The sequence below is a fragment of the Diabrotica virgifera genome, chromosome 7 (assembly GCF_917563875.1).
Source record: "Diabrotica virgifera virgifera chromosome 7, PGI_DIABVI_V3a".
NCBI lineage: Eukaryota > Metazoa > Arthropoda > Insecta > Coleoptera > Chrysomelidae > Diabrotica > Diabrotica virgifera.
In genome coordinates, this window is record NC_065449.1 from 89851809 (window position 1) to 89868908 (window position 17100).

General features: G+C 33.5%; 1 protein-coding gene across 2 annotated transcripts in view; it reads left to right on the forward strand.

Annotated features, from left to right (window-relative positions):
- LOC126888825 (alpha-tocopherol transfer protein-like) overlaps positions 1-17100 on the forward strand; it is a 168840-nt gene that overhangs the window by 122581 nt on the left and 29159 nt on the right. For both annotated transcript variants that reach the window (XM_050657239.1, XM_050657237.1), the window contains exon 5: positions 15570-15680. In XM_050657239.1, coding sequence (XP_050513196.1) covers positions 15570-15680 — 111 coding nt within the window. The remainder of the gene's footprint in view (positions 1-15569; positions 15681-17100) is intronic.

The following is a 17100-nucleotide window of genomic DNA, read 5'->3' on the forward strand; positions in this document are numbered from 1 at the left end:
GAGTATATTAAAAATCATTTGAACGTAAGTAGAGTTTTAGATGTCAAACTACTACAATTCTACAGGGTGTTAATTTTGCTACGAAATTAATAAAAAAACGTAATTATCTTTTAAAATACCCTGTATAATATTACAAAACCTCATATTTTAAGAAAGAAGACATCGAAGAGAATCCAAAAATGTAAAAATATACAGGGGGTCCCATTTAAAAAAACGAAGTTATAAGCAACTTCCGGTATAACCGGAAGTTGCAAAGAGATAAAAATATTTTCATTTAATAGATCAATAATAGACCATCAAGGGGTTTTGAAGGATGATCTATTAAATGAAAATATTTTCATCTCTTTGCATTTTTAAACTTCCGGTTATACCGGAAGTTGCTTATAACTTCGTTTTTTTAAATGGGACACCCTGTACATTTTTACATTTTTGGATTCTCTTCGATGTCTTCTTTCTTAAAACATAAAGTTTTGTAATATTATACAGGGTATTTTAAAAGATAATTACGTTTTTTTATTAAGTTCTTAGCAACATTCACACCCTGTACAATTGTAGTAGTTTGACATCTAAAACTCTAATTAAGTTCAAATGATTTTTAATATACTCTACTATTGTTAAGAATCATTAGTATGTCTAAATTTTTAATTTTAGTATACAGGGTTGGTCGAAACTCGGAATGAGTATTTTCTGAGTTTTCTTAAATGGAACACCCTGTATTTTTGTATTATAGTGAAATGATATTTTATAGTATTTTTTTATTTCTTAAGCATTCCCTATACCTGACTGCTTTAATTTGTGAGTTATTGGTGATTCAAGCTAAACATTTATTGCAACAAAAAATACGTAAAATTTTATTAAGTTGGCCGTGAAAATACTCAATCCCAAATAATTTTTCAGAAATAAATACATATTAATCCAGACTGGTCCTTAAAATTACCAATAATGGTTTAGCTATCGAAATACCTACTTAGTTAAGATTGTTGGTGCGATTAACAATTAAGCACAAATTAAAGCAGTTAGGTATAGGGAATAATTAAGAAATAAAAAAGTACCATAAAATATCATTTCATTACAATACTAAAATACAGGGTGTTCCATTTAAGAAAACTCAGAAAATACTCATTCCGGGTTTCGACCAACCCTGTATACTAAAATTAAAAATTTAGCTATACTAATGATTCTTAACAATAGTAGAGTATATTAAAAATCATTTGAGCGTAAGTAGAGTTTTAGATGTCAAACTACTAAAATTCTACAGGGTGTTAATTTTGTATAATAATTCTGTATAATATTACAAAACCTCATATTTTAAGAAAGAAGACATCGAAGAGAATCCAAAAATGTAAAAATGTACAGGGTATCCCATTCAAAAAAACGAAGTTATAAGCAACTTTCGGTATAACCGGAAGTTGCAAAGAGATGAAAATATTTTCATTTAATAGATCATCCTTCAAAACCCGTTTATTCCAATTTTCATGATTCTGGTGCCTTTAGTTCTCAAGATCTTTCTAATAGGCCAGTTATCTGCCTCACCCTGTATACATTGGCCCTTTATCAATGACTGACATTATTATTTGGAATATTCAGTGGGCCAATGTATACATTGGCGCTTCTAGCTTCAATTGATACATATTATTATCTACACCTGTGACATAAGTATCTAGTATCGGCACCGTCAGTAAGTTTTGGAATTAGTAAAATGGATATTAATTTAAGCACAAGAAAGATTAAGTAAGGCAATGTGTAACACTGGCGGTTATAGTAATGGTAACTCATACATAATCAGCATCAGTCAGAAATAATGGACTCACAGAAAATACAGATTCTTGCGATCCAGAACCGTTTGAAGATAGTGATGATGAATATGTGCCAATAGACGACGCGTACGTAGTCTAGTAGTTTAAAGGCAGCGTTTCTCAACGTTTTACCATTTGCGCCCCAATTTTCCATAATTAGTTTCACCGCGCCCCCCTCGTTCAATAACAATATATCTATGCAATAATACATAATATACCTGAAAATTATATAAAAAGTGGCAAGAAACCAGATCCGACACAGATCTTCAAAACTATATGGTGGCGAAAAAGAAAGCGAAAGTAGCAGTAGCAAAAGCCAAAGCAGAAGCGTATTCAAACCTATATGATCAACTTGATACCAGGGAAGGCGAAACGAAGATATATAAAATAGCCAAACAGAGAGCAAGGAAAGCAAAAGATTTTAATCAGATTAGATGTATCCGAGATGAAAATAATAAAATACTAGTTCACGAAAGGGAAGTCAAAAAGAGATGGAGAAAGTACTTTGACAGCTTATTAAATGAAGAATTTGACAGACAGCCTGTAGAGTCAACGGAGACAGTAGCAGCAATGGTCACCAAAATAACCAACGAGGAAGTGGCTCAAGCGCTTCAAAAAATAAAGAAAGGAAAAGCGGTAGGACCAGATGATATTCCTGGGGAAGTATGGAGAGCATTGGGAGAGACAGGAACAAGGTGGCTAGCAGGTCTATTTAATAGAATTATGGAAGTCGGACAAATGCCAGACGAATGGAGAAGCAGTATACTGGTACCTGTTTACAAAAACAAGGGAGATATACAACAATGTACAAACTACAGGGCTATAAAACTGCTTAGCCACACCATGAAAATATGGGAAAGAGTAATTGACAGACGGATACGTGAAGAGACCGAAATATCCGAGAATCAATTTGGCTTTATGCAGGGTAGATCAACAACAGATGCAATTTTCATTATAAGGCAGTTGATGGAAAAATACAGGAGTAAAGAAACAAACGCTCATATGGTATTCATTGATCTTGAGAAAGCATATGATAGAGTCCCTCGAGAGATTCTGTGGTGGGCACTCAATAAGAAAGGAGTCCCTGGTGAATATGTAAAGATTGTGAGGGATATGTATGAGGGAGTAACGACTAGTGTTAGGACAGGTGTGGGAGAGACTGATAAATTTCATGTGAAAGTAGGATTGCACCAAGGCTCTGTGCTTAGTCCGTATTTATTCTCATTAGTTTTGGACCAGATAACAGCGAAACTACAGGGTAACATTCCATGGTGCTTAATGTATGCTGATGATGTCGTGTTAGTAGGAAATAGTGAAAGAGACTTAGAACAAAAACTGGAACAGTGGAGACAAGCTCTGGAGGAAAAAGGTTTAAAACTTAGTAGGACAAAAACAGAGTATTTGGAATGTTCATTTAAAGATGGAGCTACTACAAATAAAATGGTATCTTTGGATGGTGAAATGATTGTGAAAAGCAATAGTTTTAAGTACCTAGGATCGGTATTACAGAGTAATGGAGAAATAGATGGAGATGCATGCAGTAGAATTAGGGCTGGATGGATGAAGTGGAAAGAAGCGAGTGGTGTGTTGTGTGACAGAAAAATTCCAATGAAGCTGAAGGGAAAATTCTATAAAACAGCCATAAGACCGGCTATGATGTACGGAACTGAATGTTGGGCAGTGAAAAAGAAAGAGGAACAACGAATGCATGTGGCGGAAATGAGAATGCTTAGATGGATGAGTGGAGTGACAAAGAAGGATAAAATTAGAAATGAGTATATTAGGGGAAGTCTAGGTGTGGCACCAATTGATGCCAAAATGAGAGAGCATAGGTTAAGATGGTTCGGTCATGTTCAACGTCGAGACGTTAATCACCCAATACGAAGAATAGCTGAAGTGCAGATTCCTGGAAGGAGTAGGAGAGGAAGACCAAAGAAGACCTGGGGGGAGGCGATAAGGCAGGACATGTTGGTAAAGGGGATTAACATTGATATGACCCAAGACAGAATTGTGTGGAGAAATGCAATTAGGGAAGCCGACCCCGCATAGGGATAAGGCAAAGAGAATGATGATGAATACATAATATACCTTGAGCAGCATGAAACCTAATAAACTAGAAAGACATTGGGAAACGCTTCACAGTGAGTACATTAACAAACCCCGAGAATTCTTCGAGTTAAAATTAAAATGGCGTGAAAAGCAAAAATTAGTTTTAATAAAAATTTTGACTGTGAGTGAATTAGCTTTACTTGTCTCTTATAAAGTCTGATATTAAATAGCCAGATCTAAAAAGCCTAACACTATTGGTGAAGATCTTATATTACCAACTGCAATCAAAATTGTAGAAACTCTGTCTGGAGATAATTTTGCTAAAAAATTGGAGTTTATACCTCTATCAAATAATACTGTTGCCCGCCGAATTAGTGATATAGCTGAATATGTACAGGATCAGCTAATCAGGAAGTTGCGTGAAAAGCTGTTTTCGATTCAGCTTGATGAGGCAACGATAGCAATAAATATGCTAATTTTATTGCTTACGTTCGATTTTGTGATGGCAGATCAGTAGTAGAACTACTTTTCTGCACACCAATAGAATTGATAGCAAAGTCGCTTGCATTATTTGCTATGTTAAATGATTATATAACTGAAGCAAAAATAGAGACACTGTATGATCAACAAAGAAGCTCTGGCTTGAATATTGTGCTAACTACGATTGTAACAATAGTTAATTATCTACATAAAAATGAGACCTTTGAAAACTAGAATATTTTCTGTACTTTGCAAAGACATGGATGCGGTACATTCAGCATTATTATTTTATTGTGAGGCAAGCTGGTTATTACGTGGGAAATTTTTACGTGTTTTGAATTAAGACATGAAATCGCCATTTTTCTAGAAGAAGAAAAGAGGCCGCAAGCCAAGATGTTTCACGATGGTTTATTTTTGATGAAATTGAGTTACTTGGTTGATATATTCGAGAAACTAAATATTTTGAACTTACAACTTCCAGGGGCCAATACGAATATATTTGATACGAATGATAAAGTTAACGCTTTCTGTAGAAAATTGAAATTATGGAGCAGAAATTTAAAGCAAAAAACCTAGAAATATTTGAAAATGTGGATGAATGCTTTAAGACTTACCAGGTTGAAGCACAACACGTGAAAGTTATTTTTGTAATCATTGAAAATCATTTAGCAATGCTGACAAACAGTTTTAAAAGATACTTTTTTGCCAACGACCAATTAATAAGTACCTAATAGTTATGAGTGGGTCGGGAATCCGTTTCAGATAACACCCGAAGAGCTCTCTACTGCAGAAGAAGAAACCTTCATAGACTACACAGCAAATGCCGTGAGCACACATTGTGAGCGGCCGTGGGTAACGGCATAAACGCTGGCCTCATACGCCAGTAGACGTGGGTTCGATCCCTGCCAAAGACAAACCATTTTCATTTCCAATAATGACACGAGCCGTCTCACCGTGCCTCGGAGAGTACGTTAAGCCGTCGGTCCCCCTGGGCTAGTGTACATCGACACTAGTTACTTGAAACAGGGTTAAAGATGTAATTGGCGCTGGAACTATCCGAAAGGATCTCCCCGGCAAAAATGCCATACGATATTATTATTATTTACAGCAAATGCCGAAATCAAGAAAGAGTTTAATATTAGATCCCTCTTTGAATTTTGGGCAGGGGTAAATAATGAGTTTTCTGCACTGAAAACCAGAGCGTTCCATATACTATTACCGTTTTCACCATCCTACCCTTGCGAAACAGGATTTTCCGCGATGGCTGCTTTAAAGACCAAATATAGATCGCAGCTAAATATAGAGAAAGAACTGAGAGCGTCTATTTCTAATATTACACCCTGTTTCGATAAGCTTTGATCTGCAAAGGAGGCCCAAGGAGGTCATTCATTTACAATAAACTTGTTGATTTAGTGTTCAGTGCTCATAACTATGTATAGCTCCTTGTTCATGGGTATTTTATTTTTTGTTTGTCAGAATTTTGTTTTGCTTTTATTTTAGTAAATTAGTCAATGTTTTAAGTGTTTTTTTTTTATATTTTCACGCCCACCCACGGCTAAAAGCGCGCCCCCTAGGGGGGCGCGCCCCACAGGTTGAGAATCACTGGTTTAAAGGTATTGAAAATAGTAGTAGATAGAAGCAGAAGAAGAAAAAACAAGACAAAGAAGAAGTTACAAGGAAATGAAAGCGCAATCGTCCCAATTGGACACGGAACGTGAGAAAATCACTAAAATTAGAAGGTAAAGAGTGTAAATCGGTTTCGGAAAAAAAAAATACCAGCTAAGCAACTAAAGGCAACCTGCACATGTCGGAAAAATGCTTTGAAAAATTTACTCAAGAGAGGCAAAAAATTATTTTTATAGAGTTTAATCAGTTGTTATCTAGCTCTGGACAAAACCATTTGATGGCAAATTCTATAGAAGAACAGGAAAAGAAGTTTCAACGGTTGAGACCTAATCCAGGAAACTAACGTAGACTGACAAATAATTATTGCAAATGCTAATATAGTATGGAACACTTTCCACATGAAGCTCCGGAGGAAGAAAGTTAATTTTCAGAATACAGAAAATTTATTGAAACAGTTTCTCCCATTAATTTAATAGTAATAATTTTATTTTTATGTATCTTTTACTACCATTTGTATCTTCCTGTTATTAATTTTCATTTCTGTCATTTTTGTCTACAATTAACTATGTTGATACATATAATAAACTACAGTAGAGCGTCGATAATCCGAACTAATTGGTACAGGAGTAGTTCGGATTATCAAATTGTTCGGATTATCTGTTCAAAATACATACAAAGCTCATAAACATAGTACATATGTACATATGCACATACGTTCTAGTTACAAGGAATAAAACACCTGCATAATAAACAAATATATTGTATGTATTTCTGCATAAATAAAACAAAAATCCGCGGTTATATTTTGCCCATATTGTCATATTAAATAAAAAAATTCGATCCGCGATCATATTTTTTAATTTCATATTTTTTTTTGCGTTCGGATTAGTGATCGTTCGGATTACCAGGGTTCGGAATATCGACGCTCTACTGTATTATAGTCTGGGCTGATTATCGGAGAATAGGCCATTTTTGGGAAAAGATATTTATCAGCAATTTTATTGCTGGAATCGAATCTTATGATTGTATATGTTACAGTTCAAGTTGATTATCCAGTTGGAGTTGACTCCAACTAGTTGGAGTCAACTCTAACGGCTGGTTTCAGTAAAAGTTGATTATAAATATAAAATGAAAATTTATATTCAACATTTACTAGTAAAAGTAGACTCCAACTAGGAAAAGTATACTCTTCCCAATGCCATTTAGTAAAAGTTGATTCTGATTCACACAAACAGCCGATTCTAGAAATTAAATGTTACTGAATATGTTCAAATTAGTCTAGGCTGTATCGTCGCCCCCGTTAGGTAAATTACTCCGATTCGAATTTTTTTCACAAACTTACTCAAAAAGAGGTCCTTATAACAAATCTACTGGGTGCCGGGCAGTACCTTGATCGATAACAATTTGTTGTTTAAACAATTTTTTTTAGACAAATTCACAAAAATAATTTTTTCACTTCGAACAATTTTTTTTAGATCATTTGGGTTATTCTGAGCAAAAAAGGGTATTTTGTGATTTTTCTCTAAAATTGACTGTTGTCGAGTTATACGCGATTTAAAATTTGAAAAATGCGAAAGTAGCCATTTTCAAGGCTTAATAACTCGGTTAAAATCCATTATTATGAAAGTCAGAAAGTGACCAAATCAAAGTTTATAGCCCCCTCTACAAGGTCCAGCAGAAATTTTTGTCACTATTTTATTACTAAGCTTTATCTTTAATTATTAACAATGAGCGCTAAGTGCGTATTAGGCGGCCGTCAAGGGTGAGTGCTAAAGAGATGCACCATTCCGGCCATCCAATGGTGAATCTCACTCGCACTCACATTGACGGCCGCCTCAATACACGCTTAGCGCTCATTGTTGATAATTAAAAATAATATCTTATTAATGAAATAATGACAAAATTTCTTCAGGATCTTATAGAGGTAGCTTTAATCTTTGATTTTTTTTAGTCTCTGACTTTGATAATATATAATATCGTATGGCATTTTTGCCTTTCGGACAGTTCCGGCGCCAATTACATCTTTAACCCTGTTTCAAGTAACTAGTGTCGATGTATACTAGCCCAGGGGGACCGACGGCTTAACGTACTCTCCGAGGCACGGTGAGACGGCTCGTGCCATTATTGGAAATGAAAATGGTTTGTCTTTGGCAGGGCTCGAACCCACGTGCACTGGCGTATGAGGCCAGCGATTATGCCGTTATGCCAGCGAGTTATTAAACCTTAAAAATGGTTATTTTGGCGTTTTTCAAAATATAAGTCGCTAATAACTCGACAACAGTCAATTTTAGAGAAAAAAGGCCCAATGGATCTAAAAAAAATTTGTACGAAGTGAAAAAATTATTTTTGCGAATTTGTTTAAAATCATTGTTTATCGCCAAACGTCACTAAAATCATCCATTATTGTACTCATTTGCCCTCATTTTCGGCAGTAAAGTAACACTTTGTTGTATTGAAAGAAGAATGTTACTTTACCAGCCGCGATTTTTAATCAAATTAACCGAGATTGAATGTAAGTGGTCAATGGCAGCAATCGATTATTTATTTGAGTGAAATTAAAATTTATTTACTTTAATTATTAAAAATATTGTACAAAATTTATCTTATTATTAATAAAATTTATGTCAAAAAGTAAAATTCTGTAGTGTTTTTCAATTATATTCATACAAAATAAATCAAAACTTTACAGATTTAGTAATTAGGTAGGTATACAATACGCAAAAGTCATCTGTCATTACTGTCATACAAATTTTAACGACCCCCCTACAAGATACTGAAGAAATTTTTGTTATTATTTTATTACTAAGCGGTTATTTTTAATTATTAACAATGAGCGCTAGGAGGGTATTGACGCAGCTATCAATGTGAGTGCGAGTGAGATGCACCATTGCACCATTTTGACATTTAAAAATTCAAACTTCTGTCAAACCACAAAACTGTCAAAACTTTTTTTGTAATTTATTGCTCACATGTCATCACCGTGACAAGGCGAAAGTTCTTCTTCTTGTGGTGCTTTCACCTTTAGTGGAGGTTAGCGACTACACTGGCAAATCTGTCTCTGTCCAATGCGGCTCTAAACAAAGATGTTGAATCAAGGCCGGTCCAGTCTCTGATATTTCTAAGCCCTGAAATCTGGCCCTACCGGGACCCCGTTTTCCTTCAATCTTACCCTGGATGATCAGTTGCGTGAGGCGGTACTTTTTTTTTTCTCATTATGTGTCCCAGGTAGCTAACTTTTCTGACTTTAATGATTTTTGCAGTTCCCTATCTGTACCTATTCTCCTCAGAACATATTCGTTGGTGGTGCAGGTTGTCCAAGGTGTTTTCAAGTCTCTTCTATAAAGCCAGAGTTCAAAGGCGTCCAACTTGTTCATCAGTGTTGTGTTGTGTCCAGGCCTCTGTTCCATACAAAAGTATTGACCACACATAGTAATGCAGAAAACGACATCTAAGGCTGATATTAATGCTACTGTTACAAAATAAGCTTTTCATTTTGATAAACCCCTGTCGGGCTACCTCTATTCTCGCTCTTGACTTCTTGTTTATAATCAAGTTGATTGTTGAACCAGCAACCAAGATATTTGTACTGGCTTACGTATTCAAACTGTTGGTGTTTCACATATTTATTGGAAGAGGTCAATTTTTGTTCCTTGATATTCTTATAACTTTGGTTTTCGCAGTATTGATCTTCATCCCCATTTTTTCATAACTCTCAGTAACCCTATCCAACAGTATCTGCAGACTATGGTCCGAATCAGTCATTAATACTGTGTCATCTGCACACCGGATGTTATTTACTCTCTGCCCGTTTATCCTGATTCCTTCTGAAGAGTGCGATAAAGAGTTCGCAAATATAACCTCAGAGTAGACGTTAAAAGTATGGGTGATAGCACACAACCCGGTCTAACACCTCGTTGTATTTCAATTGACCTTGACGTATTACCATTGGTCTTTATGATTGCTATCTGATTCCAATAAATAGCCTCTATAATTTTAGAATCTCTTTTGTCGACTCCGATGTCGTTCAATCTTTCTATCAAGGTCTTGTGCTTCACCCTATCGAACTATTTCTCAAAATCTATGAAACAGATAAAAAGGTCTGCTTGCTGATCTTTATATCTTTGTGCCAGAGTTTGAAGACAGAATATTGCTTCTCGTGTCCCCATACCTTTTCTGAAGCCAAATTGTTCTTGACCGGTGGCCTCATCACATGTTTTATAATATATTCTGTTCTGTATGGTACGCAAGAAAAGCTTCAGAATGTTATTTAATAGACTTATAAGGCGGAAATCCTGGTATAATTTGTCGTTTTTCTTTTTAGACAGTGGTATGAAGACTGATTCAAGCCATATTTTAGGGATAGTCCCTGTATTGTAAACATTATTAAATAGTCCAAGAAGAAGGTCTAAGATTTCCTCGTTGATTAACTTCAATAGCTCAGCTGGTATTTCATCTTATCCTACAGATTTGTTGTTTATTAGTTGACGTCCATTAAATTCAATATTTTCTCTGTCATCCATCTTTGCTTCCGTGGTCGCTGTTTTGTGAGCATTTCAGTTGCCGTTGCAAGGGCGTGTCTGATTTCCTCCCGAAGGCGAAAGTTAAGGATGTTTAATTATATGAAAGTGTGCTAAAAAACAGTGCGAAAAAGTAAAACCGATTTAAAATACATTGTTACTTCAGACACACTTTAAACCCTTCATGTACTGCTATCTATATTTACAATTTTCACACAATAAAACCTTTACATCTTTACATAATATGAGATATAGTAGATAAAAATTATTTTTGTGAATTTGGTTAACAAAAATTGGTTAAACAATTTTTCGACCGCGGTACCGCGTGACACCCTGTGTATTTGTTATAAGGATTGTTATACGGATATATTTCTTTGAGTAAGTTTGTGCAAAAAATCGAATCAGAATAATTTACCTAACGGGAAAGACGTTACAGACTATACTAATAAGTAGTTGAAACGGCCAAAACAAAAAAACGCACACTCATCAAAAATGCACTTGAGATTCTCGTATAATCAACATTTACTGAATCGATCCAGGAAGAGTCAACTCCAACTAGTAAAAGTTGATTTAAATTTTTAAAATCAACTTTTACTGCTCGTTTCAGTTGGAGTTGACTCCAACTAGTTGGAGTCAACTCTAACTGAGAATCAACTTGAACTGTAACATATATATTAATAATATAGGTATGCAACGTCCGCAGATTGTGTGCTACTTTTTTTATAAACAAAATGGCGCCCGAAAATAGTGTTTTTTCAATTTTTGCTCTATAACTCCAAAGATTTTAACTATACGCCAAAAACACTCAAATAAAAATTCACCACAATTAAATTCTGCATAGAGACGTGTTTTTTCCGATTTACTTGGACGAAAACTTTCCCCGGAAAAAGCGGGTTTTTCCAACAAAATCTTTAAATTTCAACTAAAATTTTAGATAAGTAATTGTTAATAAATAATTAAATAACTTGCAAATGAAAAGCCATTTTCATATATATTATAATTCCAGAAGTGATGGAAATTGAATAAACAGTTTAGCAACAATTAAATTGTTAATTAAAAATTTACGGTCGCTATAATAACGACAATAATTATGATGCATAAGAAAAACTATGATTTTTTCATAAAAAGGCACTATACTTATCTAATGTACTTTACAGAATTAAAATTGGACTATTTAAGCGGCCTCAGGAATATTTTAAAATTATAAAGAATATTTTGACTTATAAACAAATAGAATATCTCGGGAAATGTTAAACTAAATTAAATCGTAAGAACGGTATTCGAAAAATAGCGGCAGGACGCTTCTTTAAAAAAAAAATCGTTTAATTATGATCAGCAGTTGCTGAGATACAACCGGTCAAAGTTGACCGGAATTTACGGCAAAGATATAAACAAAAGGATCATAATTTTCAAACCGACACCCTTTTATTTTTGTCCTCTTTCTCCACACCAATTTTCATATCCCTAAAATACTCATAACACATATTATTATAACAAAAACTATCGATAATACGTGTGAAAATTGCCAAAAATAGCAAAATTCCAATCATAAATTAGGTTGTAGAAAATGTAACCCTCAAAGTTCAAAATCGGTATACGTTAAAAAAATGAATTTTCTCGGCTTCCCATGGAGCAATTTCCGTCATTCTTTTTTTGTTCCATTGTTCATTCTGTAACTCAAGTAGAGCCATCGAACTGACGCATTATTAAATGTCAAACTTGCTTTTGTTTTGTTATAATAAATTAATTTATTTATATTTATTTATTATAACACAAAATTTTAATTTGTTTAAATAAAAATTGTTTAAATAATTATACTGCTTTCAAATGAGAATATTTATGTTTTTAACTTTAAAAGGTACACTTGTAGTAAGTTTATTTAAAAAAAAGCCTACAACTGGAAAAAATATATAGTTTTCTGTTCTTATAAATAAATTAATCTATTATAACAAAACAAAAGCAAGTTTGACATTTAATAATGCGTTAGTTCGATGACTCTAGTCGAGTTATTAGGGAACAAAAAAAGAATAAAGGAAATTGCTCCATGGGAAGCCGAGAAAATGCATTTTTTTAACGCATACCGGTTTTGAACTTTGAGGGTTACATTTTCTCCAACCTAATTTTTAATTGGAATTTTGCTATTTTTGGCAATTTTTACACGTATTATCGATAGTTTTTATTATAATAATATATATTATGAGTATTTTAAAGATATGAAAATTGGTGTGGAGAAAGAGGACAAAAAATGAAAAAGTGATGGTTTGAAAATTATGATCCTATTGTTTATATCTTTGCCGTAAATTTCGGTCAATTTTAACCGGTTGTATCTCAGGAACCACTCATCATAATTAAACTTTTTTTTATTTTAAAACAAGCGTCCTGCCACTGCTTTTCGAATACCGTTTTCACAATTTAATTTAGTTTAATATTTCCCGAGATATTTTATTTGTTTATACGCCAAAAAATTGTTAATATTTTTAAAATATTCCCGAGGCCGCTTAAATAGTCCCATTTCAATTCTGTAAAGTACATTAGATAGGTATATTGCCTTTTTATGAAAAAATCATAGTTATTCTTATGCATCATAATTATTGTCGATATTATAGCGACCGTAAATTTTTAATTAACAGTTCAATTGTTGCTAAACTGTTCATTCAGTTTACATCGGCTTCTGGAATTGTAATTTATACGAAAAAGGCTTTTGCATTACCAAGTTATTTAATTATTGATTAACAATTCCTTATCTAAAATTTAGCTGAAAATTAAAGATTTTGTTGGAAAACCCGCTTTTTCCGGGGAAATTTTCATCGAAGTCAATCGGAAAAAACACGTTTCTATGCAAAATGTAATTGCGGTGAATTTTTATTTGGGTGTTTTTGGTGTTAAAGTTAAAATCTTTGGAGTTATAGAGCAAAAATTGAAAAAAACACGATTTTCGGGCGCCATTTTGTTTATAAAAAAAGTAGCACACTATCTGCGGATTTTGCATACCTATATTATTAATACATACAATAATAAGATTTGATTCCAGCAATAAAATTGCTGGTAAATAACTTTTCCTTGTATTTTGCTAATTAGCCCAGAGTATTGGCTATTAATATAAAGCCGCTCTGTTTATTATTGTTCTAGTTATAATGGCCAATGTCTCAACAGAAAATAAATACAAATAAAAACATTTGGGCAATAACGTCCAATGTCGTCTTTTTTTGAAATTTTTAAATCCAGAAAAAAAAAATAAAAACACAGTATTATTCTGTTCAAATATATTTATTATCTTTTGGATAAAATTTGGTGAGTACAGCCTGCATTACAATGAAACTATAAATAAAAGTATTTTTGGCAAAAACTTCAACTGCAGTTTTGTCAAATGTAAAGATTTTGACATTAGTCCTTTAGAACCCAGCCACAGAATTAGTTCCCTTCCAGGTTAAAAGGGTTCAATTTCATATATTTGGTTTTGTTTTCAATAATAATAAGTCCCTCCTTATTTGCTTCTACACCTAGCTTGTTTATGGATTTTATTAAGTCTTCTCTTTTCTCTGTTATAACTGTTAAATCAGGGTGGGAGAGTTTGGGTCTCCTTGCTTCACACCTCTAATGATATTGATAATGACTAGAGAGCGGAATATATGCAACAAAACATTACCAAAATATGCGCATATATATGCATTACTTTTACTACAAATATGCAGGTATCTTTTCTAAATTTGTCTAAATATGCAAATGCATATTAAAAATACTCAAAAATAAAACAATATATTAAGTCGTAAGATCTTCAGAAAAGTTGCCTTCAAAAATACGTACAACTTTCCTCAAACAATCGAAGCCCTCATTTTTTTCTAAAACAGTTTTTAATTTATTTCTAATTGTAATCCTGTATTTCCGAAAATTTTTTGACAATGAGCAGAAAAAGTGTTAACAAGATTAACCGAATCACTTAATTGTAAATTCCTTTGTTCTAATGACTTTATTAGATCTGGTAAAAAACTAAAATTAACTTTTATGAACATAAGTTCTTTAGCAATTTGTACGTTACTTAAAGAACACAGTACGTTACTTAAGCTGAAGAACAAAAGCGGAATTGTCTACAATTTGATGGATTTTTGTATATTGATGCTTCTCTCTATGTCCGTCTTTATAGAAATAAAAGCGAATTTGTCGAATAAAAACACTCTTTCCAGAAAAATTTCTTTTGTGGGACATGATGTTTTGGTTTGTCAGTTCCTCATTTAAAAAATGAAATGTGAAAATGAATGTAACTTACGATTTTGGAACAGGCCTTGCAAAATACTTTGTCTCCACTTAGCTTTAACTCGGGAAAACACTTTATCCAAGCACTTTTTGAATGGTAGACATATTTAAATTTAATATATACCAATCACTTCAAAAACACGAAATACGATACAACGTTTACTTTAAACAAATGTTGGCCGGAAACTGACAAAATAATTATTAGACCCTTAAAAGCAGGTAGGTACCTTGCTCCGCTAATAAAATAATATTTTTCTGGGAACACCCATAATTGTTAAATTCAGGTAGTAATGGGAAAGTCCAGATGAGCGATAGATAGATAAATAACGAGCTCGTTCATATCGAAGTTATAAAATTCCAACTAAGAGAGGAAAATTTTAAAGTTTTATATAATTTATTTTTAAAATATGCAAAATAAATCGTGTTTAGTTTAAATATGCAATGTTGTGTTTGTTGTCTGAAAATATGCAATATATGCATCTATATGCACTTTGCATATATTCCGCTCTCTAATAATGACTAATGATAAAAACAGGAAAAGTCGCATTCAATTTGATCAAGGCTCGTTTCCTTATCAGTTCTCCAAAGGACTGGAATTTCTGAAAGTTGTTTATTTTGAATATGGACAATATTTCCAAAACTTACTTTTAGGATACTTTTTGCCACTTTTGAACGTACAGTTTAAAATTTACTTCTCACTGTTTCTTGAAAATATCGGGATAAACACAGGTGAACATATTTATTACACAATTCACTTCGCATAACGCGCTGTTGCGAATCCATCTAATTTACTCATACACCAAGATAATAGGTTAAGAACCTTTTTAACATAAGCATTTTTTTATTACAGAAAGTTTGGTCTAATCGATTAAGAGAATTGCATTTTATTAATGCTCCCGTCTTCATAGATAAGATCATGGCCCTACTTAAAGCGTTCTTTAGTAAAAAACTACAAGAAAGGGTAAGCCATTCAAATTATACTTTACTAATACTTTAATTTAAAATTATAGATGAGCAGCATAGTGACCTTGCATGCAAAGGTAAAATATTACATGTGAAAAAAATCGATATTTGAATTTTACGCCGAAACTGGGTTATTTGTTCCGCTCTTTCTTATGCAATTTTTAGTTTATTTCTATTTCATTTCATCATAAGTGGCTCGACAATCCGTTGTGGATCTTGGCCTGCTCACAAAGAAGTCGCCACTTCTGTCGATTCCTGGCAACTTCCATCTCCATCTCCCTCCATTTTCTGACCCCTAGAATCTTTAGGTCTTCTTCCACATCATCAATCCATCTTCTTCGTGGTCTTCCTCTACTTCTTGTGCCCTCTGGTTTTGAAAATGTTAATCCCTTAGTGTATTCGTGATCTGACATCCTAGCAATGCGTCCAGCCCATCTAAGTCTCTGCACTTTAACGAATTTCACAATATCTGGATCGGTGTATTATAACTGATACAGTTCAAAGTTGTATCTTCGACGCCATAGCCTATTTTCATTTACTGCCCCAAAAATCTTTCTAAGAATTTTTCTCTCAAAAATACCAAGAAATCTTTTATCACTTTGAGATAGGGTGCACGTTTCAGCTCCATATACCAAAACCAGTCTTATTAAGGTCTTGTATATATTGAACTTTACTGCAGGTTTTATATTTTTATTTTTTAAATGCTTATCGAGACCGTGAACAGTTCTGTTTGCTATTGCTATGCATCTTTTTATTTCATCGCTGGTCGTGTTTATTGAGTTTACTATCGCTCCAAGATATGTGAATTCCTTGACTTGCTCAAAGGTGTGATTGTTAATTTGAATTCTCTGTTGGATATTTCGGGAGATATATTTGGTTTTTTTCTCGTTTACCACAAGTCCTAATTCACTTTCCACATCCGCAAGCCTTGTCAAACACTGCACCATGTCTCTCATACTTCTGCCCACTATAACTATATCGTCAGCGAATGCGAGAATTTGCGTCGATCTATTAAAAATAGTTCCATTCATTCTAATCTTTAATTGTCTGACTGCCTTTACAAGGCAATATTAAAGAGGAGACACGCCAGCGCGTCTCCCTAGCGTTCTATTTCATTTAGTTTTCAAAAAAATGTGACACTGGTAAAACAGTATATGAGTACGCGTATTTGCGTCTCTGCTATGGTAAAATAGTATATTCGGCAAACTCTACAAAGGCAGAACAGTATACATCGTCTTACACAGTTTTATCCCTGGACAAAAATTCCCATTGATCATACTATGGTAAAAGAGTATATGAAATGTTATATTATTTTACCATTGGAATTGGGACACCTTTCGTATGAAATATGTTACCGTATAACAGCATATACCACATATATCCTGTTTTACCAGTAGAGTTTCAAAAAATAGATATAA